A 25,303-nucleotide genomic window follows, 5' to 3' on the forward strand; every position below is an offset into this window, starting at 1 on the left:
GAGCACTCTGTATATTGGCATTCTCCTTACATCCCCCTGGTGGAAAGTGAGCCTGTGCCATGTACCTGGTGGCTCTAGCTGTGGGCTGTAAACACTCTCTCACAGAGCTGGTAGTCTTGGGCCTGTGGTGCAGACACTTGCTAGACTGGTGGTGTTTTTATTGTGTTTCTCACTGTTATTTTTATTGTCTGGAAATACAACTTTCCAAATAGTCGAGATTATTGAACTTTTACTTTGTAATCCTTTCACTCCTTCAGTTGTTGTTGTTTTTTTAAATATATTTATTGATTTCAGAGAGGAAGAAAGAGGGAGAGAGAGATAGAAACATCAATGATGAGAGAATCATTTATTGGCTGCCTCCTGCACGCCCACCACTGGGGATTGAGCCTGCAACCCGGGCATGTGCCCTTGACTGGAATCGAACCTGGGACCCTTCAATTCGCAGGTCAACGCTCTATCCACTGAGCTAAACCAGATAGGGCACTCCTTCAGTTCTTATTAAGCAAGTATGTTCTGTATCTGGGGTGGGTGTTCTCTTTGCTTTCTACTGGTTTCTTGTGGCCTAGTGTCCATGTGGTCTCCTAATTCAGATAATGCCACACTAATTGCTACGTTACTTCCCAGCTGCCTCCGTACTCATCACAATGCCTCCTGTCCTGCTACCTGTTAGTAACTGTTTTCTCCTGTAATTAACATCTGTTCATAAAATATTACACACCCACCGGAATTGAAAAGACTGGAACTTCTGGTGACAGGGATTAGGGAAGAGGTGACAGGCACCATGTGCACTGAAAAAGTGGCAAGAGTAGGTCAAGGAGATGGATGAGCAAGATAAGGCATTGGAGCAGAAGCAAAAAGGAGCAGAAGGAACTAGAGGAGTTAAAAGAGAAGGATGCGGAGAAGGGGTTCCCTGGCCACAGGTGGAAATTAAGAAATCGGGCAAAAAATGAGCTGTTACTTGTGCCTGGGGCAATGGTGATCCTTAATTCTATTTCTGTTTGAACATCTAGATTCCCTGTCAACATCTGTTACCACCTATAGAATGAAGGGTTGTCTTGGAGCCTGTTGTACATTTAAGAATAAACTTTTGTAAAAAATAATAATCATGCAGTGGCTCATCTCTTTAGTTCTTTTCACTCTGCCATTTCGACCTTAGCTGTGAGGTCAGAGTAAACGCAGCCCAAAGTCTTTCCAGAGTGTGTTCTTCAGTCTTTGTTCCAGCCTGAATTCTGTACCACCTGTAACTAAACAAACTCATTAAAAAAAAAAAAAAAAGACTGACAGCACCAAGTGTTGGTGTAGATATGGAGGAACTGGAATGCTCACCCACTGCTAGGAGAAGGGCGGTGTGTAGGATTATATTCCTAATTTGAAAAACTGGCAATAGCTACCAAAGCTAAATTTATGCCTTCCTTAGGATAACAGTTCCACTCCTTGATATCCAAGAAAAATGAGCATCTGTGTCCCCTAAATGACATTGTTCATAGCAGCTTTATTCACGCTAGCTCTAAACTGGTAGCACAGTGTCCGTGAACAGGACAAAAGAAGAACGAATGACCACTGTACCCAACAACGTGGGTGCCCCTTCCAGATGGGCAAAAGGACACTACTGTGTGATTTTCTTTTCAGATGCAGTTCACTAACAAGTGAAACTAATGTACAGTGATAGAGTCCGGACAGTGGTTTTGCGTAGGGGGTGGTTTCGACTGGGAAAGGAGCTGAGGGCGCTTTCTGGAATGTTGGAAATGTTATGTCTGATCTAGGATTCATCATACAATCAGGGCACCTTAGGTATGCTACAAGTCATTACAGGTAATTAAAATAAAAATCCCCTCCTCAGTACTACACTGAGGACCAGAGAGCCACACCGGTTCCATTTTCCTGTTCTCTCCACCACAACAACGCTTGTCCACATGTGGCACCAGCACCCTGATTGGGCTCCTCAGTGTTTGACAAAGCCCTACCTCCTGTGCTGCTTGGATGGTTTTGTATTGTATTTGCACTCCTTTGGGGCCCTGTTACTGTCACTCCCCACATGTGTCTGAGCTTTCACTCCAGAAATGAGTTTGCTGCTGATGGTGGCTCCATGCACTTACCTGCTTCATGGCAGCTTGACTCTTCAGAGGTGGCAGTTTCTGAAGCAAATATTTTATTAAACTGATAAGAACAGATGCTTCACTTGATCTTAGCCAAAAGGCCAAAAAGTGATTGAAGCGAATATTTTTTAAAAAGTGTCATGAAACCCTATGCTTCTCAAAAGTGGACAGTGTCATATTCGGGCACAAAAAGTCTATTTTGATGCCCTTCAGTAACTTTGGTGGGTGCTGTGTTGATGAATTTAGCCCTCCTCAGTGGAGGCAGGTAATTTCTAGAGGTACCACATGATTTGATGGGAAGAGGTCTGTTGATAAATATAAACTGCGTTTAGAAGAGCCATCATTCCGAAGGTACTTCAGTGCTTGCTTGCCAGCATGTCTGCCTTTAGATGGGAAGATGATGTTCCCTTGGTGGCATGGATTCTATCTTGCTGTCAGTTTCAGTTGGCTTGACTTAGAATAGAGACCCCAAGTGAGAAAGAAACTCTGAGCCTGTGGATACTGCAGGATTCCTGAAGGATTTGCAGAACCACCGTTCCTTTCCTCACGTCACTGCAGTGCTCTGTGGGCCTGAGAGAGCCTGTGAACATGAAGGGGCCAAAGGGAAGCTCGGGGGAGCCATCATCCTTTGCCCAGTGTGGCCATGTCAGTGTTGCTTGGTTTCCCACCTGTGAACTGTGATTGCAGGCGTGTCCTCCTGTAGACAAGACCCTGGGCCAGAAATTTCAGACTCTAGAATCAGGATTTTAGCAAAGGAGATACAGAATACTTGGCAGAGACTGGGATCGAGCAGGATCCTGTTTCCATGGCAGAATGTGTGACTATTCACACAGAGCTGAATCAAGTCACATTTTGCTTCTAAATGTCTTCCAAATGAATTTGTCTCAAATGTATATATTTTTCATTTTACTTGATTAGAAATATTTTACTTATTGATTTGAGAGAGAGAGGAAAGAAGAGAGAGTGAAAGAAACACCCATTTGTTGTTCCACTTATTTGTACATTCATTGGTTGCTTCTTGTATGTGCCCTGACTATGGATTGAACCTGTACCCGTGGCATATTGGGAGGATGCTTCAACCAACGGAGCTACACAGCCAGGGCTGTATATATTTTTTAAAGTTTAATTTTAAATTGAGCTTATTGGGTTTGGATTTGTGGAGAAGGGCTGTGAGCAGACATCAGTTCTCCAGTATTCCTATGAGGCTGACTTAAGGTCCAGCACTGAGGCTCCTTGAGCTTTGGAGGGAATCTGGGGCCTCAGAGGATGGAGGAGCCTTTTCTTGCCTGTTGAGGTCTGTTCACGGTCATGCTGGTGTGCCGGCCACGGATTTCTGCCCTGCTGAAGTTTCTGATTCTCTCGGCTCCGATTATTTAGTCATGAAACTGGAACAAAGAAATTTGGGCTTTTGATCTGTTATCAAGGAAGATGCCTCCACCTTTCAAGTTAAACCTTTTTTAATCAAGAGAATTAAAAATGTTCCTGAGCCCTGGCTGGTTTTGCCCAGTGGATAGAGCGTCAGCCTGCGCTCTGAAGGGTCCCGGGTTCGATTCTAGTCAAGGGCACAGCCCGGGTTGTGTGCTCAGTAGGGGGCGTGCAGGAGGCAGCCAACAATGAGTCTCTCTCATCATTGATGTTTCTCTCTCTCTCTCTCTCTCTCTCTCTCTCTCTCTCTCTCTCTCTCTCCCTCTCTCTCCCTCCCTTCCTCCCTCCCTCTTTCTGAAGTCAATAAAAATATATATTAAAAAAAATGTTCCTGAACTTCTTAACAGGATTTATTCCTTAGAACCAGAAGTGCCCTGTAAAGTCTAGAGGCAGTGAGACTCATTATAAAACCAAAATAAATCCACAGAAACAAAAACCAGATTTGTGACATGCCAACAAGAGAGGGGCTTTTCAGTAACTCAGGATTCACAGAATGTGAGAATGGGGTGGAGCCGCTAGAGTTCATGTTTTGAAGACTATTAAATGACAAAAATGGTCATAGGTATGATTATATGAAAAATAAAAGCTTGCCAGCCCGACCAGTATGGCTCAGTGTTTGAGCGCTGACCCATGGACCAAGAGGTTCGATTCCTGGTCACAGCACATGCTTGGGTTGTGGCAGGAGGCAGCCAATCAGTGTTTCTCTCTCAGTGTTTCTGTCTCTCTATCCCTCTCCCTTTCTCTCTCTCTAAAATCAATGTAAATATATTTTGAAAGAATAAAATATATTTAGAAAGGAAAAAAGCTTGCCTACAGTGTGTTGAGTAATTCTGTTGTGAGTGAGTGTGTGTGTGTGTGTAACAGGGCCCTAGGGACATCAGGGCAGCTCTGTGTCCTTAAGAGGGCCCATCCTCGATGTCTCAGCATCATCCTCACCACTCTGGGGGCGCTCTGAGGGTCCCTTGGGAGCCCTCCAGCCCTCTGTTCTCACACACCTCCTCTCGAATCCTGGGAGGGGTCAGAAGGGCAGGGTTGCTTCTTTCTCTCTTGTAGGACCAGCAAGCACCTAATTCTGCCTCTGGTGGGATGATGGGTGATTTTAAGCTTCGTATTCTTTTTGTGTTTTCCAGATTTCACCACTGAGACTGTATTGCTCCATCATGATGAAAGAGGTTATTAAAAAAAATTTTATTTAAGGCCATGTAACCACATAACGAATTAAGGGTTACTTGAAAATTGAATCCTTATTGTAGTTAGCAAGTATAATTTATAAACATCATTGAATATTTATGGACTTGTTGGAGGCTCTGGGTCATAATTCTGGGTGTCAGTTTTTAGTGTACAACAATATTCATCAAACTTTAGACACTTGATTATCACTCTCGAGGTATTTGAAATATCAGAGTGCCATTATTTATGTAATAGTTCTTTTTAAATGAACCTACTTTTTAAACTTCATTTATTTTAAAGGAAACTTGATCTCACTGCCTTAAATGGAAAACCAGTATTATTGGCCACGAATATTTGTTTTTATTGAATTTATGAGAATCCAGTCAGATGCTGCTTTGAACCTTAGTTATACTCTTCTTTTTTGTTAAATTGGAAGGTAAGCAAGCATTAAAGTGGTGTGAAGTACAGATCAGCGCCACCCTTTGTTGTAATCAGAAAGATGGCAAGGGAAGCAAAGCCCCTCTCCCCCACCTCCTGAGTTCCACCCCTTCCTCAGGGAACTCTTATCTGATTTTGTGTGTCTGGTGTATGACCTCCTTCCAGAGGAATGGAGGAGAAAGATCTGGAGGAGAAAGGCTTGCATGTCAAAGGCACCAGCTCCCTGTCAGATGGGTGCTTCTGACATGACTGTGATCCTCCTGCAATGCCCTGACCCACCTAGCTGATGACCATGACCCCCAGACTGACTTCGACTTTTCTCTAGCAGGAGACCACTGTCCGGAGCTCCTGTGAAGATGTCCACTCCAGACCCACCCCTGGGCGGAACTCCTCGGCCAGGCCCTTCCCCAGGCCCTGGCCCCTCTCCTGGAGCCATGTTGGGCCCTAGCCCAGGTCCCTCCCCTGGCTCTGCCCACAGCATGATGGGGCCCAGTCCGGGGCCTCCCTCAGCAGGACACCCCATCCCAAGCCAGGGGCCTGGAGGATACCCTCAGGACAATATGCACCAGATGCACAAGGTAGGGACCCAGGGCCCACTGCTTTGACTGGTTGGGTTCACTTGGTCAAAGGCGGGAGGGTGAGCCATGCATCCTGGCCCCTGCTGTGAGCTGGCAGTCATCATTTCATGCAACTCCCCCCACCCCACCCCAACTCTCCCCTGTGTGTCTCTCACACCCATTTTTCTAGGTAGGAAATGTGGTAACATTACTCCTAAGTTGCCTTTCATTAATGAATAAAAATGTCCAAATCTATAAAAGATTGCTGAAGGCAAATGGACTCTTCCAATTTGGTTGCTCTGTGTACCCATGTAACCCATAGAGCAGGGCAGTTGCCTCATTGGGTCACCACTTACCTGACCCGATTAGGGTTGCTTTTGCTAGTGAGGTGAAAAACTGTCAACACAAATAGTTTCCTCTTTCTCTGTGTTCCTGAGAGGTAGTTGAAGGAAACAAGGAACTGTCCTCTTATATGTATTAGCATCTGCAGGAAAGGGTGCCATTCCTCAACCTCAGAGACCACAGGAAGCCCGCAGGTAGAAGATGCAGATGGTGTGACCTGGGGGCAAGGGGACCTTGGTAACCCTCTGGGCTCCCTACCTGTGCTATCTATGTGTTTGCTCCTCATTCCACTCCCCCTCCCCCACCCATCAGGTATAGGTGAGTATTATGCCCATTTTATAGACCATGAACCAGAGTCCCAGAGAGACAGGCACTCAGAAAATTAGTGGTAGAATCATCTCATCCCTCTGCTGCTCCCTGCAGCCCAGGCCTGTGCCACCTCAGTGACCTCCAAGCACAGCCAAGCGAGCCCCTCCCTGCCCTCCCATCTCCCGTATATTTCTGTCAACTTTGGTACAGTGTCTGTCTTGTCACTGCCTTCCTGGGAAGTTGTTGGTGACTACCCTCTGCACACAACACCAATTTAGGCCCTCTTCTTTAGCACAGCCCCCTCTTTTCCTCTCTGCCCATTTCTTCCTTCCTCCTGGGACTGCTAACACACACTCCATGCACATCTTCAAACCTCTGTCAGAGGCCTGCCGTGTGTCCAGCCCAGTGTCAAGAGCATAGGAGCCGGGGTCTGGTGTGTGTGTGTGGGGGGGCACCTCCTGTCTGTACAGAGCTCCCACTCTGTGGAGACAAGCCCATCCCAGGAAAGAGGTGTGGAGGGCAGGTCCCCACCCAGGGCTCCTGTCAGCCTCCAAGGGTGCCCTACCCTTTTCCTGTGTAGACAGCTGCCCCTCCTGTCTCAGCCAGGCACCCTCTTGGCCTCCTTTCACTGTACACATATTGAGCTGCAGTTGATGGGGGGTTACCCATTAGACTAAGATCCCAGAGAACAGGACATTTGCATTCACCAGGACCTAGCAGGGTGCCCTGGAAGGGTCTTAAGAAAAGGTCCCCTTTAACAATCATTTCCATAGGGGAAGTGTTTGTGCTGAGCATTAGGAGGGAAAATAGGTGTCGTCATTCTGCCAGAACGATGCCCTAGATAGCCTCCCTCCCAGCCAGCAGGAGGCCGATACTGGGTCACCGAGGACATCTGATGTAGTGTTACCATACTCATGGGCAGAAGTTTCTGTCTGTTCCTCTGATTTACAGACTCCCCAGGAAGAGGGTCCCCGATCTCAAGATTTGTGGTGACAAGGTTTCCTTGTGGCAATGACAAAGAGTCCTGAGTTCTAGCTAAAACTGCCCCTGACCAGAAGCTGTCACTCATGTCCTTTGTTGTGGGATTCTGGCCATCTGAAACTGTCTTCTGTTCTTGCCGAGTGCTCTGGTCTGGTTGTCCCCTTGCCCTTCAACCACTGGTCTCCTAGGCAGTCATCCTCCATTGGTTGGTATTATTTTATGCATCTGCTTGACTGTAGCTGTCAGGACCATATCTTGGACCTAAGCTGTTTGGTCATGTTGGCAATTCAGTAAATGCCATAGTGTTTTCAGTGACATTGAACTCTTGGGCAGTGCTTTGCTGTGCCATCTCATCCTGTCCCCACTTGCTGATCCTGCCTTGTCATTACCCCCCTCTTGCAGCCAATGGAATCCATGCATGAGAAGGGCATGTCGGATGACCCCCGCTACAACCAGATGAAGGGGATGGGGATGCGGACAGGGGGCCACGCAGGGATGGGGCCTCCACCGAGCCCCATGGACCAGCACTCCCAAGGTATTGTTTTGTTTCTCTTCTTTCCTCATGTTTGTCACCCCCCAGGAGTCCTAAGGCCATTTTCCTAATCAGGTCTCCCACAGGTAGACAGGGAGGACATGGGGCAGTGCGGAAACCCTGCCACAGAGGGCTGTTGAGCTTAGGTTTGGCTGGTGCCCTGTTTGGGCTTTCTGTCTCAGAGCAGCCCAGGAGAGTGAATACCGGTGGGAATGAACTGTGTTTAGTGCTGGGTGTGAGATGACAGCTGGACAGGCGGGCTCCTCAGGTTAGCAGCTCTGCTGTCACCCAAGAGTGTATTAGAAATGCAGATTCTTGGATCCTACTGCAGACTAGCTCGGTCAGAATCTTGGGAGTGGGGCCCAAGCTGCTTTACGGAGCATTCCAAGTGGCTTTTCCAGAACTTTGAAAAGTGACAGAGTAGTTGACCTCTTGTCATTAGGGCAGGAAACTCAGGGGATCCCCAGGTCAGAGAAGTGAGGAGAGTGGGCCTGGACAGGGCGAGGGTCAGGATGGGAGGCCCAGAGAAAGCTAGAATCTGTGTAACTTCTCAGTGTGACCATCAGCAACTTACTGAAAGGTGGGCCAAACAAAACCAATCACACCGGCTGCTGGTCAGTGCCCTCTGGGTGCCTCTTGTTTAAATTATAAGAATGAAAAAATGTGGTCATGCCATGTCTCAGGGTAGGTGCCAGTGTAAGCCTGGCGGAAAGGTTATCGTCTTTGCCTTAAAAATCTTTGAATGTGTACTCCTGGTTGACCTCTGGAATTTGCATTTTCTGCAGGTTACCCCTCACCACTGGGTGGCTCCGAGCACGCCTCTAGTCCGGTTCCAGCCAGTGGCCCATCCTCGGGCCCACAGATGTCGTCTGGACCAGGAGGGGCCCCGCTGGATGGTGCTGACCCCCAGTCTTTGGGGCAGCAGAACCGGGGCCCAACACCATTTAATCAGAACCAACTGCATCAGCTCAGAGCTCAGATCATGGCCTACAAGATGCTGGCCAGGGGGCAACCCCTGCCTGACCACCTGCAGATGGCAGTGCAGGGCAAGCGACCGATGCCCGGGATGCAGCAGCAGGTGCCAACACTACCTCCACCCTCTGTGTCTGCAGCAGGACCTGGCCCTGGCCCTGGCCCTGGCCCTGGACCAGGTCCAGGCCCAGCACCTCCAAATTACAGCAGGCCCCATGGTAAGGCCCACTATCCCCAGCCTTGGGGGAGGGAGAGGTCTCAGCAAACTGACCCAGTAGGGGCAACAGTGTCAGGCAGACCTGGGCTCTGCTGCTCACAAGTTTTCCCCTTGGGGCTGGCACAGTGTCTGGTGCTCAGGCAGGCAGGCAAGGCTGTCGTCAGGATAAAAGTTCTTTCTCCAGCTCCCTGCTTTCCCTTGATGCCCACACTTCAAGGCTTGTTGTTGGGTGTGTCCCCTGGAGACAGGGCTGCCCATGGGGGTGGGTGCAGCATGAGCACAGGACACATTTTATCCTATTGTTTGTTTTTCCCTGTGTGTAGGTATGGGAGGGCCCAATATGCCACCCCCAGGACCTTCAGGAGTGCCCCCCGGTATGCCGGGCCAACCCCCTGGAGGGCCTCCCAAGCCATGGCCTGAAGGTGAGTACCCTCTGTCCTGGTGACATTTCTGTGCCCTGACTTATGTCATGAGGTTACACAGTGCAGATCCTGAGATGAGCCTGTCCAGAGAGAGAGAGGGCCAAGGACAAGTCCTTGCTTCTTCCTGCTGTCTTCTTTGTGTCTTATCTATCCCTAGTTATTTTCTAAAGGCTTGGGTTGGTTTCACTCCACAATTCCTGCCCACCCTTTTCCTGTCCTGTGGGTCATGGAGATCCTGGGCTATCTTTAAAATGTTAATAAGAAGAGAAAAATATGAATGAACAAGTTCACTGTAACTCCAGTGAGAGGCTGTGGGGAGGCACGGCTGTAGCCATAGACACGACCCTTCAGGACCTGGTGCCTCCATGCCTGTAGGTTACAGCTGACTTCCCTTCCCTCCTGGGATGCCCCCCCAATACTATGGGAGGCCAGCAAAATGACAGGGTAGTTCAGGGTTCTGTCTCCTCACCATGTTCAGTTTCTCTTCCTTCTGTCAAATGTAGTTGTCAGCAAGGATTTGAGGGTCACGTCTGTTGGGTGAAAGCAATAGACAAAATGGATTCGTTTCCTACCCTCTTAGAACCTGAGGTTTAGTGATGGGCATAGATGAGCTAATCACTTAAACCTGTGATTTCATTTGAACCGTAGTAGCTGGAAGTCAGGAAAATGCTGCCCAGGAAGAACGAACTCAGGGTCGGCACTTGGGTCAGTGCGGGGCTCCCGGGAAAGGCATGTAGGCTGAGATCTGGAAGAGGCTTGAACCTTAAGGCAGGAGAGAGGAAACCCCTGAGTGAGAAGCTGCCTGCCATGCCAGTTCAGTGAGAGGCGGGGAGGTGGGGAGGTGTAGCCCAGACAGTCCGTCTGTCACTGGGGCAGTGAGCCCCATGCAGGCTTTTTATTTCCACTGGAATTGACCTGAAGCTCAATGCTGTGCTCCTGCTACTTGACTCTCCCCAGGACCTATGGCGAATGCTGCTGCCCCCACAAGCACACCTCAGAAGCTGATCCCCCCTCAGCCTACAGGCCGTCCCTCACCTGCGCCCCCTGCCGTCCCGCCCGCTGCCTCTCCTGTGATGCCACCCCAGACGCAGTCGCCAGGGCAGCCGGCCCAGCCTGCCCCCATGGTACCGCTACACCAGAAGCAGAGCCGCATCACCCCCATCCAGAAACCCCGGGGCCTGGATCCTGTGGAGATTCTGCAGGAGCGGGAGTACAGGTGAGGGCGCTGCTGCCGCTTCAGGTCACTCCCAACCATGTCATCCCTGACACACGGTGTGGTTTCCAGTTCCAAAGGCTAACAGGGTATGCAACCAGAAATCACCCTATGCCTTTCTCTCTTGGTTCCCAGCTCCCCAGTTGGCATGTGTCCTTCCAGAAAAGTGGTGTGCATATGCGAGCAGATAGGCACAGGTAGCCATATTGTCCCCAGGGGGTTCATGAAGTGCATCGTTCCTTCCAAAATAACATCGTGTAGAGATCATCCCTGTCTGTCCAAAAGGAGCTTTTCTTTTTTCTTGTTGTTCAGTGTTCTGCCTGGTGAAGTAACATTGTTTTTTCAGCCAGTCCCCTGGCTGAGTGCACATGAGGTTATTTCTAATCTGGCGTTAAGACAGTGTCATAGTAAATGCTACTTCTGCATTTGTTTCTAATTTCACACGTGTGCACGTGTCAGGATAAGTCCCTAGAAGTGGCATTAAGGTGTACAGGGAACGTACACAGGGGAATTTTGTAGATTCTGCAAAGCTGCCCTCCACCGAGATCACACAGATATATGTTGCAGTGAAAGTATGTGTTTCTCCTCACCAACACAGTGTATCCAACTTTTGGTTCATCACACTCAAAGAGAAACCCGCAAGCTCTGCAGTGGATCCTTCTCACTAGTTGCTGGCCCTTTGCCAAAGCCTCCTAGGCGCCATGTGGGATGCCTGACACACTGTAGGTCTGTGATATTTCATCCCACACTTCTGGGGGCACCTGAGATTCACTCCTGGAGCACCTTGCACTTCCCATTTCCTCATTGCATTTATAACTTGTTCAGGGCAGGCCTCCCTTGGTGAGTGTAAGCTCTATGAGGGAGAGGCTGTGCCTTGTTCACTGTATATTCCCAGAGGCTTCAGTAAATCTGCCTAATGACCATCTCTAGAGTGCATCCCAGCTGTGGCATGCCTTGGAGCCGGGTGCCTCCCCTTCAGCTTGAAAATGACCTGTCCAGATAGCTTCACGTTTCCCTGCTTTCCCCTCCAGTCTCTGTTCCCATATACCTGCCATCCAGCAGCTCATTGGGCCACCGACACTGCAGCCCCTTTCTCATCCCCCTTTGCATAGGTGGTGCATGACCCCTTGGTGAACCAATTCGTCTCAGCTCCCCTCCCCAGACATGGTTCTCCCCCCGCACTGTTAACTGCCACCTGGTCTCCTCCTCCTGCCCCGGGCCTCCCTCCTCTCACACTTGCCTGTGCATTCTGTTTTCCACACAGCAGTTGGGAGTCTCTTTTTACAGTTTACTTACACTAGATTCCATTCCCCAGGTTAAAACCTGCCACTCTGTTCAGTAAACTCCCTTCTGTTCAGTTCCTGTCCTGTGCTCTGTCCTCTCCTATCCTACTTTCCTTGTTCCAATATGTTTATTTAACAAGTTAGGCTTATTTCTGCCTAGGGCCTTGGCTTGGCAGTACACGACTCCTTGCGCTCACTTAGAATTCATTACTGAGGTCACCTCCTCATAGAGGTCCTGCCTAGTCCCTCACCTCTAGCCCGCTCAAAGTAATGTTTAAATATTTTTTCCATTGATTCTTAGATGGGGGCGAGGGAAAGAGAGAGAGAGAGAGAGAGAGAGAGAGAGAGAGAGAGAGAGAGAGAGAGAGAGATATGGAAAAACAGAAACATCGATGTGAAGGAGACACATCAGTTGGTTACCTCCAGCACAAGCCACAACTGGGGCCAGGGACTGAACCTGCAATCCAAGTATGTGCTCTTGACCGGGAATTGAACTCACTATCCTTTGGTGCGGGCCTACATTCTAATCTAACCACTGAGTACCATTGGCCAGGGCCATAGATGTTTAATTTTTTAACGCCTTTATGGCCCATATTCCTGATAAGGCTCCCAGGCTAAGTAGATTCCCAGGGCTGGGAGGGAGAGCCTGGCCTGCCTGACTCCTGAGGCTGGCTCACCCTGCTGAAATGCCTTCAGTCGGCTGTGCCCTGTCTGGTTTCCTGTTTGCTGAGGCTCTGAGTCCTCCGCTGCTTTCCTCTGTGTTTTGTGGCTGGCATCCTTTTCTGAGCCATCTCCTGCCTCTCTCAAAGGATGGATTCTTCTGAGGCTCCTGCTTTAAAGAAAGGGCATAGGTGGGCTCCTTGTGTGCAGTCCTCTCATTGCCTGTCCTTTTTTCTGTCTTTGCACCCTAGGCTTCAGGCTCGCATCGCTCATCGAATTCAGGAACTTGAAAACCTACCCGGGTCACTGGCCGGGGATTTGCGAACCAAAGCAACTATTGAGCTCAAGGCCCTCAGGCTGCTGAACTTCCAGAGGCAGGTGGGCGCAGGCACAGGCCTTTTCTGCCAACGCTGATGCTTACATTCAAGTAATTGCTTGCTGAGCAATTATTAAATAAATGTCCCTTGACCATTGAAAGCAGCAGTGTCCACACACACTATTAGCTCATTGTGCCCGCCTTCCTTTTCACGACCTGCACAGTGGTGGCACATTGAGTGTTCCTGGTGTGAGTAAGCATGGTTCCCTAAGGCGGCGAAACAGGAAACTTAAATGGGTCTCTATCTGCGGGGGCTGTACTTTTGAATGAGCCATAGGAAATACTTTGTGTGTGCTTGAGGGAAGGCAGAGCTGTAGCCCTGAAGGGATAAGAGGACCTTCTGCTGGGTGTTCAGAAGCAGCTGTCTCCTGACCTGTGCTTGCCCCCCTGGCCCTTGGGCACTTATCAGACATCCTCCACATGCACACACATTGGTGCTTATGAGATTTAGCAAGGACCCTTCTGGAGGCAGCAGTGTTGTGCCTAGCTTGCACTGTGTAATTGTGCATTTTGTGTGGCCATGACCAACGTGTGCCCATGTTTCTCCTCTTCCTGAAGCTGCGGCAGGAAGTGGTGGTGTGCATGAGGAGGGACACGGCCCTCGAGACCGCCCTCAATGCCAAGGCCTACAAGCGTAGCAAGCGGCAGTCCCTGCGTGAGGCCCGCATCACCGAGAAGCTGGAGAAGCAGCAGAAGATTGAGCAGGAGCGCAAGCGCCGGCAGAAGCACCAGGTGCGTCCCCAGCTGCTGCATAGCTTGTCCTGCTGGCCTTCCTGTGTACCTGGGTCCTCACAGCTCCCACATTGTTGAGTCTTGTTTTGTGTCTAAACATGCTGTTTGTCTTTTCTGTTTATAACACTATTTTAGACACCAAGAATACACTCTTGAACAAAATTGAGTGGTAGGGAGATGGGCCACAATCAAGGGATGTAAAATATTGGGAGGTGATAGGATATAAAGAAAAATGAAGCAGCGGTGGAGAGTGATGACGAGCTGTTGACACAGAATGGTTGGGGAAGTTTTTTCTGAGGTGTTGAGATCTGAGCAGAGATCTGAGGGGCGGGAGCCCCATGGCTATGTGGGCAAGAGCTTTCCAGATAGACAGGGAAGTGCAAACGCCCTGGTGCTATGTGCTGTGTGTTCTATAAAAAGCAGGGATCTCTGTGCAGCCAGAGTGGAGCACGGCAGAGAGTAGGAGGAGATAAGGACAGAGTGTGCTGGGCCTTGTGAGCCAAGGAGCAAGTTGCACTATTGCTCTGAGTGAGGTGGAAACTATGGAGTCTCCCAGAGGAGGGATTGATTTAGGTTAGGTTTTTATTTAATTACTAGAGGCCCGGTGCATGAAATTCATGCACTCGGGTCGGGGCGGTCCCTTAGCCCAGCCTGCACCTTTTCGCAGTCCGGGAGCCCTGGGGGGTTGACTGATGGCCCCACAGGGAGTGGGCCTAAGCTGTCAGCTGGACATCCTTAGCGCTGCCACAGAGCCTGGCTTCTGGCTGAGTGGCGCTCCCCTCTGGGAGTGCACTGACCCCCAGAAGGCAGCTCCTGCATTGAGCATCTGCCCCCTGGTGGTCAGTGCGCATCATAGCATCTCGTCATTCTGCTGTTTGGTCGATTTCCATATTAGCCTTTTATTATATAGGATTTATTTAGTTTTAAGTTTTAAATATATTTTTATTGATTTCAAAGAGGAAGGGAGAGAAACATCAATGATGAGAGAGAATCATTGATCAGTTGCCTCCCGCATGCCCCACAGTTGTAGGGATTGAGCCCACAACTTGGGCCTGTGCCCTTGACCGGAATTGAACCTGGGACCCTTCAGTCCTCAGGCTAGGGCAAAGTTAGGTTTTTACAAGATCAGTCAAGGAGACCAAAATTTCCACTCAAGTATGATTTGGGATGATTCTGTTTGTTGTTCACTCGTTATATTTCCTAAAGTTCCAGTCAATATCTATTAGTGGTGTAGTTTAAAATAATAGAAAAAGTCAATACTCAGTGTAGACCGCTGTTAACATTTTGGTATATATATATCTTTCCAGCCTTATTCTGTATATATGTAATCAAACACTGAGATAGTCATTTTTTTTTAATCCTTACTCGAGGATATGTTTTTTATTGATTTGAGAGAGAGAGAAAGGGAGAGAGAAAAAAACATTGATGTTAGAGAACATCAATCGGTTGCCTCCTATATGTGCCCTGACTGGGAATTGAACCCGAAACCTTTTGGTGTACGAGGTGATGCTCCATCCAACCTGGCCAGTGCTGGGGTAGGCATTTTTGTTCTTGAATTTTTTTGGACAATTTCTGCTATTTCCTTAAAATAAAATTCCTAGCAATGGAATAACTTGGTTGGAGGGCGGGAGCATTTTGAATCGGTTAATGTTATTGTCAGCTTGTCTTAGCAAGGATGATTGTCTGTTGTGTACAAAGAAGGGCCCTTCCAACCACCCTCCCAGCATTGAGAACACGGAACCTCGGAACCTCGTAGGCAAACAGTGTTAGAGTATTGTTTGACTGTGTCCTCTTGGTTTTAAACAAGCTGCCTTTAAAGTTTTATTTCAGGGAATGTTACAGTAGTCAGTCTTGTCTTGTGTGTCCTTGTAGGAATACCTCAACAGCATTCTTCAGCATGCCAAGGATTTCAAAGAATATCACCGATCTGTCACAGGCAAAATTCAAAAACTCACAAAGGCAGTGGCCACGTATCACGCCAACACAGAGCGGGAACAGAAGAAGGAAAATGAAAGAATCGAGAAGGAAAGAATGCGGAGGCTCATGGTAAAATTCTGCATTTGTAACTGTGTATCCCTTTGTGTGTGCACTGGGCGGTGCAGGGACCAGGAATCCATTACCCTGTATGACACTGAGGCATTTTGCTGCTCAGAGTTAGAAGTGGAAGGATTTGGGTTTGAGAATCTGAAAGAACTGGCCTCAGACCTTTGCCGGTCACACCAGCCATTAGAGTGCCTGCATGACCTTAGCCTGTTAGCTGGCTACGTTATGTCCTCCAGAAAATGAAGGTGGCAACCCCTCCTGGCTGTGAGCCATCAATGGTGTGATCTGATCCCCCACCCCCACCCTGTGTTTCTGACCATTTATTCCTGGGTGATTTCCTAATTGGGTAGGTATTGATAGGCATGACTGTGTGGACAGAGGCCACAGAAGTAAGAGAAGGACACAGCTCTGTCCTCAAGGGGCTTGTGCTAACTCTAGGGAGATAGTGGACCAAGTGAAACAGTTTTGAGTGGTGGAAGGTGCACTAAAGAGAACGAAGCAGGACTCATGGGATTGACAGGGTGGTACTGAAAGGGTGAGCAGAAACCTGGCGGCAGTGCCTCCTAGGGTTGAGGAACCAAGGTCAAGGGCCCAAGGTAGGTAAAAGCCAATTGCAAGGCACAGCAGGTGGCCCCTACAACAGAACGGTGCAGGGGAGGAGTGAAGTTAGAGTCCCAAGAGCAGGTCATATGGGGCCTTTCAGGCCATAGGGAGGGCTTTGGATTTCATTCTGAACATGATGGGGAGTCACGAAGGCTATAAGCTGGGTAGTAATGTGATCTGATAAATTCTTAGAAAGCCCGGAGGGAGAGAGACTGCTTGGACCAAGTAGAGAAAAGGGCTTCGATTTGGGGTATGTTTGTGAGATGGGACAGAACTTGATATTGGCCTTTATAAATAACTCAGTAGGATTATGTCTGTGCAGCCAGGTCCTTACAGAGCCTAGCTCTGGGTAAGAGTTGGGGAAATACTAAAGGGAGAGATGATAGTTATGTGAAAGACCTACATACAGCACAACACAGGGTGTGACTAAGAGCTCCCTAAATGTGGGCCTGATTGCTGGTTAATAATAATTCCCAGTGGACTTCTCGACTCTGATTTGCCTGTCTTGGTTGCTAATGGACAAGCATGTCTTGCAGGCAAATGCTATAACTGCATGCTTTTGCAGGCAGAAGATGAGGAAGGGTACCGGAAACTCATTGACCAGAAGAAGGACAAGCGCTTGGCCTACCTCTTGCAACAGACAGACGAGTACGTGGCTAACCTCACGGAGCTGGTGCGGCAGCACAAGGCAGCCCAGGTTGCCAAGGAGAAAAAGAAGAAGAAGAAAAAGAAGGTATGCTGGGGACTGGAGCGGCATTCTTGGCCCATGTTGCCTCAGTCTCCCTGTCAGGGAGTGACTATATCTCTCTTTATTTCCAGAAGGCAGAAAATGCAGAAGGACAGACACCTGCAATAGGACCCGATGGCGAGGTGAGGAGCCAGGTTTTTGGTGTGTGTTTTTTGTGGAAATGTCAACCCAGCCCTGGACCTTGGGTCTATTTCATTCTTTTTTTCTTTTTCTTTCTTTATTTAAATTGATCTCAGAAGGAGGAAGGAAGGGATGGAGAGACACACACACACACACACACACACACACACAGACACACACACAGAAAGAAACATTGATTGGTTGCCTTCCTCATGCATCCCGAGCAGGGATTGAACACGCAACCTAGGTATGTGCCCTGACCGGAATCGAACCCACCATCCTCTGGTGTATAAGACAACGCTCCAACCAACTTGTTTTCTTTTTAAACTGTAAAAGCTGAATATGATGATGGTAAGAATCCATATATGTCTCCTGCCACCATCCCACCCCTTCCTTGAGCCCACTGCCCAGAGGAAACATTGTTAACTATAGGTTTTTTCTCCCAGGCTTTTCTATGCATGTGCCACATTATTTACTTTCCAGTTTTTATTTTCATGTAATTTTAGACTCATGCGAGGTGGAAAACAGTACAGGGGATTTATGTGTACTCTTCACCCAAATTCCCTGTTTGCACTATTGTCATTTTTTCCTAAACCATTTGAGCATCAGATGCAGACATCATGGCCCTTTTCCTCCATGTGTTTCTGTGTGTATTTCTTTTTTTTTTTTTAAATATATTTCTTTATTGATATCAGAGAGGAAGGGAGAAGGAGAGAGATAGAAACATCAATGATGAGAGAAAATCATTGATCGGCTGCCTCCTGCACACCCCCTACTGGGGATCGAGCCCGCAAACTAGGCATGTGCCCTTGACCAGAATCGAACCTGGGACCCTTCAGTCCACAGGCTGACGCTCTATCCACTGGCTAGGGCTCAGTGTATACAGTGGGGCCTTGACTTACGAGTTTAATTCGTTCCGTGACGGAGCTCGTAACTCAAATTACTTGTATATCAAATCAAAAAGTGAACGAGTAAGACACGTGATGCTGGGATGATGTTGTGGCGTTCACTGTGACGTTCGCTGTGCCAACTAGCGGTGGGGTATCTGAAGCTGGCTCGTAACCCGAATTTTAGCTCGCAACTCAAAGCAAAAAATCGGCCGAGAGACTGCTCGTATCTCGAAAAACTCGTTAGTCGGGACACTCGTAAGTCAAGGCCCCGCTGTATTTCTTAAAAACAAGATAATTCGTTTCCATAATTGTGCAGTGATCAAAAACTGGAAATGAACATGGATGCATTACTACGATATAATCCATAGCCATTATGAAGGTTTCTCCAGTTGTCCTTCTAGTGTCCTTCACTGCAACAGAAAACCCCAGTTCACATGTCACATTCAGTGGTAGTCCCTTTTGTCATTGATCTTGAGCAGCTTCTCGCTTTTTCTTTGCCTTTTATGACTTTGGCATTTTTTAAAAAATATATTTTATTGATTTTTTACAGAGAGGAAGGGAGAGAGATAGAGAGTTAGAAACATTGATGGGAGAGAAACATTGATCAGCTGCCTCCTGCACATCTCCCACTGGGGATGTGCCCGCAACCCAGGTACATGCCCCTGACCAGAATCGAACCTGGGACCCTTCAGTTCGCAGGCTGATGCTCTATCCACTGAGCCAAACCGGTTTCGGTGACTTTGGTATTTTTAAAAAAATATATTAATTTTTTACAGAGAGGAAGGGAGAGGGGTAGAGAGTTAGAAACATCGATGAGAGAGAAACATCGATCGGCTGCCTCCTGCACATCCTCTACTGGGGATGTGCCTGCAGCCAAGGTACATGCCCTTGACTTGAATTGAACCTGAGACCCTTCAGTCCACAGGCCGACACTCTATCCACTGAGCCAAACTGGTTATGGCGACTTTGGTATTTTTAAAGAAGAGTAGGCCAGGTATTTCCTGCAGTGGCCTTCAATTTGGGTTTGACTGAGGTTTCCTTGTGATTAAAGTCAAGTTATATGTTTTGGCAGGAAGACCCTAGAGTGACGCTGTATCCTTCTTGGGACGTCACATTGGGAACTGCATGGCACAGATTTGTTCTGCCACTGGTGCTGTGACCTTGATCCTTGATCTCTTGGTGTTGACCAAGGCAATCCCACTGTAAAGTTACTGTCTTTCCTTTTGAAATTAAGTACCATGTGGGAGATACCTGACACTACATATATTGTAACTCTAAATACTTCTAATTCACTGGTTTCACATCCATTGATTATCTCTGCCTGCTTCTATTTATTAGTTGGCTTTCTGTAGGAAGGAAAAGCTTTCTCTTATTTGCTATTTGGCCCATAGGCCATAATTTGCAAACCCCTGGTACGAACTCATGGATTCTTATTTAATTTAATCCTTCATTGTCAGTATTTATTTATTTTTTATTTGAGAGAGGAAGGGAGAGAGGGAGAGAGAGAAAAACATCAATTTGTTCCATTTATTTATGCATTCATTGGTTAATTCTTTTTTTTAAAAAAATTATTTTTTATTGATTTGAGAGAGGAATAGAGAGGGAGAGAGAAAATCAGTGATTGAGAGAGAATCATTAGTTGGCTGCCTCCTGCATGCCCCGCTACTGGGGATCGAACCACAACCTCCTGGTCCACGGGCCAATGCTCAGCCACTGAGCCACACCAGCTGGGCTGGTTGATTCTTTTTTTTTTTTTTTTTTAATATATTTCTTATTGATTTCAGAGGGGAAGGGAAAAGGAGAGAGAGAGAGAGAGAGAGAGAGAGAGAGAGAGAGAGAGAGAATCATCAATGATGAGAATCATTGATCAGCTGCCTCCAACATGCCCCACACGGGACTGAACCCACAACCCAGGCATGTGCCCTGACTGGGATTCAAACCATGACCTCCTTGTTCATAGGCCAGTGCTTAACCACTGAGCCTTGCGGGTCAGGCAGCTGGTTGATTCTTGTATGTACCCTGACTGGAGCGTGACCTTGGCCTATCAGGATGACACTCTAACCAACTGAGTTAACTGGCCAGGACAGTATTTCTTTTCATGCTCAAATTGTTCTAGTTGGGCCAGTAGGAGCCCCTTCAAATTGGCTCCTGTGTCCTTTTGATGTGTCCCTATCATCCTTTGGGGGCTTCCTGACTTCTTTATACACCAAAATGGTGCAACCTTATAGTCTGCTTTTCCTGCCTGAGCCCTGGAGTCAGGCATTTCTCTAAGGAGCCCTGATTCCTTTTCTCAAAGAAGAATATTTTAAATTCAAAATCTAGGAGTGCTCATTGCTCCTGGGTGTCATTGCCTCTAGGCCCTCTCAGCAGACAGATGTAGGAAATAGGTGTATGTGTGTATATACATGTTCATTGCTATTTATATATACGAATATTAACACATCTTGAGAAAATACTGATACCACCAGTTCTAATCCAATACCATGGGATTATTTCTGTCCTTTCCCTTTCCACACTCAAACAGCAAAAATCTGGCTGCCATTAGCCATGATACTCTTTCCTGTTTGCTCAATCCTAGGATACACAGGATGTACATTCAGAATTCCTAATGCGCCCCCCTCTGTAAAAGGAGCCTCCCAGAGCATTTGAGATCTTGCTCCCCGGCATATGTCATCAGTTTGGCTAAATTAAACTCTCATAAAAATTCAAAAAAATAAAAACAAATACCAAGAGCCTCCCAGCTAGAGGTCATTGTTTGTTTGGAGCTCTTCATCCCGAGAGTGTCCTCTAAATACTGTGCACAGAAGCTGCTTGGATTAGTTCTCCCCTCATGCCCCTGTTACTGTGGTTTCCCCCACCTTTGTTGGTTTTATTTATTCACTCGTTGTGGATTTATTTAGTGTGTGAAACACCAGCTTGTTCCAACGTCTGAGCTGTACAAAGTGGCCCACTCAGAGTGGTTGTTGTGTCCACACACCCACCTTCCCACAACATCCCTGCCCACCTCCTGAAAACAACTCTTCTGGTGTAACACACACATTTGGGAGAAAGATATATAAAAGTGGGATGTGTAAATAACAAGTTTTTTTAGTACCTCCTCTGGCTCCTTGTCCCACTTCCAAAGGGTGGCCTTTTCTATGCATGAGCCACTGGAAGGCTTTTCTTTTTCTCACCTAGCATTGTATCTCAGACAACTCACCCTGTTAGCTCATGGACACTTACCATATTCTATTTTTTAAAAAATTTAATCTCTTTCTGTCCCCCCCACTCCATCCTCCACCCACCCCCCCCAATAAGATTTGCTATTCTGTTCCATGTATCCATACCTCTGGACCTATTTGGTTTGTCAGTTTATTTTTTTCATTAGACATATAAGTGAGATCATGTGATGTTTGTCTTTCTCTAACTGGCTTATTTGGCTTAGCATAATAGTCTCCAGGTTCATTCTTCTTTCTTACAGCCACATAGTATTCCATTGTCTAAATGTGCCATCGCTTTTTTATCCACTCATCTACTGGTGGGCACTTGGGCTGTTTCCAGATCTTAGTTATTGTACATAACTCTGCTATGAACATAGGGGTGCATATCTTCTTTCTGATTGGTGTTTCGGAGTTCTTAGGCTATATTCCCAGAAGTAGGGTTGCTGGGTCAAACGCCAGGTCCATTTTTAATTTACCCTATTCTTTCTAACCTCTCCAAAATGTCATACTTCCTATAGAAAAAATTTAAATGATAACATGAAGAATGGAAAGCCTAGGTATGCATACTGATTCCTGGTGACATCTTCTCTATTCTTCCTGAAAGCTTTATGCTTATATCCCCTTTGTTTTATTTTGGGACTATTTGGGTCAATTTAGACATTAGCTAGACTTTTCCCACTTAGCCAAATATCTTGTGCCACTTTCCATATCACATCATTAGTTCTATTGTCATTTTATTGTGTTGACCGGTTAGAATCTGTTTCATCATTCAGACCGATAGCTCTTTAGGATGCTTCCCATGTGTAGCTGTTACAAATGCACTGAAAAAAAAAAAAAAGATCCTATACTGAGCTACTCTTTACCTCCTCTTCTATTGATGACTATTTTCGTTGCCTTTTTTCCTATTGCAACGTTGTTGTAGTGAGCCTCCTTATGTAACACCTTTTGATACTGTCTTAGTCAGCTTGGGCTGCTGTAACAAAACACCATGGCACCATAGCCTGGGTGGCTTAAATAACAAACATTTATGGTCTCACAGTTATGGAGGCTGGAAATCCAAGGTCAGGGTGCAGCAAGGTGGTTCCTGGTTAAGGGCTCTCTTCCTGGCCCGTTTTGTAACAGAAGCATCACTCAGTGGTGGCTGTGAATTGTCCTTGTTCCCAGCCAGTGGTTCTCAGCATTGGCTGCACATCTGAATCATCTGGGAAACTTTTATAAAACCCTAGAGCAGTTGAATCAGATTTTTTGGGTGGGCAGGTGCAGGCATCACCACCATTAAAGTTGGTGTCACCCCTCCCCCACCATGGTGGGCCACTTTGAGGGTGAGGTTGTATTGTGCACAGAGACTAATCTCTCTCTACTGTATGAATGGTGTTGGTAGTGCAAAACTTTGGAGGGAGGGAGGGATATAGGTTCCTGAAAGATGCTGTTAATAAAGTTTAACTGAGTACATTTGAAGATCTAATTGGTTTTATCCGATGATATGTGAATTGGGTAGGTAGCATCTCATCTAGCAAACAGCTATCCTGAGCTGTTATACAAGATGGACGGCTTTTATAGTAATGAGGATGGATCAGGAAAGTTAGCAAAAGAAAAATGAAAATTTATTGGAATAAAGTAAGAGTTCAGGTGATGACAGCTTCTCATTGGTTTAGCTGGGTTTCAGTTGGCTAGACGTGTTGCAGTATAAGAGATAAGCCTTCCTCCTGCTTTTGTAGTACAGTAGATGCATTTCCTGTTTGGGAGTGCAACGTAGGTCTCTTTCTGTTGGGATCTGTAATTGACTTCCTGTTGGGGGCAATTAATTTAGAGTGGTAGGACATGAGAGCTTCTCTACAGGCCTTTATGATGCCAGTTTTAGTTTAGATTAATTGGATCCAATTTAGTTGACCTAATTTTTTGTTTATTAATTTTCACAATGCAAAGAAAGGTTTAAAGTAAGAACTTGATCCTTATTCTGAAATCTTCAGGAAATTTGAAGGGGGAAATGTTCATCCAAAGTTGATATCTCAGAGTGAGAAATCAAAGAATTTCGTATGTTTTGCTAAGAGGAAGTTAGTTGTTTTATTTTTCAAATATTCCAGTTAGCTATTTAACAACAACAAAAATGAGGATCTTGATGAAGTAACAAACACATTACAAATGGAAAAATAATCAAGGGCCAGAAGAATGTGAGTAGTAGTCATTTGTGTAAAAATTGGGAGAAACCAGTTCTAGTTTCTTATGCATGGAATTGATCTGTAATGATGCATGGTGGGCATCTATGAAGAAGGAAACTGCTGAGGGATAGGGGATGGAAAGAATCCATACTCTACACTCTTGAGTTTTAAACTATGTGACTCTATTACCTATTTGAAAATAAAAGTATGTATGTCAGTTATCTCAAAGAAACTGCTGTCATCAGTGGATTATATTTTTTCCTGGATTATTGACATATAGGAAACCCATTTTCACAACCACTAGCCATGGTTGTGTGCCAGTTTTTTGGTTATAGAGTTGACAGGGCACTTCCCAGTTGGCCATGGTTAGTGAACATCTGAGGTATGGTCACCGCAGAACCTAAAGTCACACGTGTCTCTTTTCAGCCTCTGGACGAGACCAGCCAAATGAGTGACCTGCCTGTGAAAGTGATCCATGTGGAGAGTGGGAAGATCCTCACAGGCACGGATGCCCCCAAAGCAGGGCAGCTGGAGGCCTGGCTTGAGATGAACCCGGGGTGAGTTGGGCCTTGAATTCCAGATGCAGCCAGGATCCTGAGTCAGCTGCCTGGCAGCTGGCGGTGATTTTGCTTGATTTGGAAACAAGCCAGTTTGCTAAGGTAAATGAATTATGCTGGTTTGGGGGAGATTTATATTAAAACACTAATATTTTTTCTAGGTATGAAGTAGCTCCAAGATCTGATAGTGAAGAAAGTGGCTCAGAAGAAGAGGAGGAGGTAAGAGTCTATTTCCTTCTGTCAAGGCCCTTGGTGCTCTGTATTGGTGACCTCTCTCCCTTGTGTGTCAGTCACCCCTGCGTGCTGTGACTCTCCCACTCTGCTTGGGCATCATGTGGGACAAGAGATGGGCAGAGGGTGGCCAAGGCCTCAGTCCTGATGAAAAGTTGGTGCTTTAAAGCTGTGCTGTCCAGTACAGTAGCCTCTAGCCCAGGGGTGGGCAAACTTTTTGACTCGAGGGCCACAATGGGTTCTTAAACTGGACCGGAGGGCCGGAACAAAAGCATGGATGGAGTGTTTGTGTGAACTAATATAAATTCAAAGTAAACATCATTACATAAAAGGGTACGGTCTTTTTTTTTTTTTTTTTTTTTTTTTAGTTTTATTCATTTCAAACGGGCTGGATCCGGCCCGCTGGCCGTAGTTTGCCCGCGGCTGCTCTAGCCACACATGACTGTTTTAATTTTAAATTAAATTAATCAAATTAAGTAGAATTTAAAACTCATATTCTTGGTCATAATAGCCACTTTTCAAATGCTCAACAGCCTTCTGCACAAAACAAGTAATCACTATAAAGTTGTGAGCATTAAATCATGTGCATGTTTACTTATAATCTCTTCATTGGAAATACTATAAATGGTTACATTTTCATGCATATTTTTTTAAAAAATATATATTTTTATTGATCGCAGAGAGGAAAGGAGAACGGGAGAGAGAGAGAAACATCAGTGATGAGAGAGAATCATTGATTGGCTGCCTCGTGCATGTCCCCTACTGGGGATTGAGCCCACAACCCCGGGCATGTGCCCTGACTGGGAATTGAACCCGGGACCTCTTGGTCCATGAGATAATGCTCAATGCATTAGCACACCACAGTGGGGCTTATTCATATTCTTTAAATCACTTAATTATTTTATGCTAAAGTGACTTCTAGATTTTCCCTGGTTGACAAAGCTCTGATTAAGAGCTTGTTCCTGCCCTAGCCGGTTTGGCTCAGTGGATGGAGAGTTGGCCTGTGGAGTGAAGGGTCCCAGGTTTG

At 46.8% G+C, this 25,303-nt stretch overlaps 1 protein-coding gene and 1 pseudogene across 7 annotated transcripts in view; one reads left to right on the forward strand and one right to left on the reverse strand.

The window, feature by feature from the left end:
• Positions 1-2,073: 2,073 nt before the first annotated feature.
• Positions 2,074-2,209, reverse strand: LOC118659541 (annotated as a pseudogene).
• A 3,276-nt stretch (positions 2,210-5,485) lies between these two features.
• The window catches only part of SMARCA4 (SWI/SNF related, matrix associated, actin dependent regulator of chromatin, subfamily a, member 4), a 69,915-nt gene continuing 50,097 nt past the window's right edge, over positions 5,486-25,303 (forward strand). For all 7 annotated transcript variants that reach the window (XR_004968161.1, XR_004968162.1, XM_036312787.1 and 4 more), the window contains exons 1-12: positions 5,486-5,707; positions 7,721-7,853; positions 8,636-9,040; positions 9,363-9,461; positions 10,419-10,677; positions 12,869-12,995; positions 13,552-13,725; positions 15,598-15,771; positions 16,937-17,104; positions 17,191-17,241; positions 23,915-24,045; positions 24,207-24,264. Coding sequence is in view for 5 of the 7 variants with exons in the window: in XM_036312787.1 (XP_036168680.1) it covers positions 5,486-5,707; positions 7,721-7,853; positions 8,636-9,040; positions 9,363-9,461; positions 10,419-10,677; positions 12,869-12,995; positions 13,552-13,725; positions 15,598-15,771; positions 16,937-17,104; positions 17,191-17,241; positions 23,915-24,045; positions 24,207-24,264 (2,001 nt within the window). In the remaining 2 variants the exon portion in view is untranslated. The remainder of the gene's footprint in view (positions 5,708-7,720; positions 7,854-8,635; positions 9,041-9,362; positions 9,462-10,418; positions 10,678-12,868; positions 12,996-13,551; positions 13,726-15,597; positions 15,772-16,936; positions 17,105-17,190; positions 17,242-23,914; positions 24,046-24,206; positions 24,265-25,303) is intronic.

Source organism: Myotis myotis, unplaced genomic scaffold, assembly GCF_014108235.1.
Source record: "Myotis myotis isolate mMyoMyo1 unplaced genomic scaffold, mMyoMyo1.p scaffold_m19_p_6, whole genome shotgun sequence".
Taxonomy (NCBI): Eukaryota; Metazoa; Chordata; class Mammalia; order Chiroptera; family Vespertilionidae; genus Myotis; species Myotis myotis.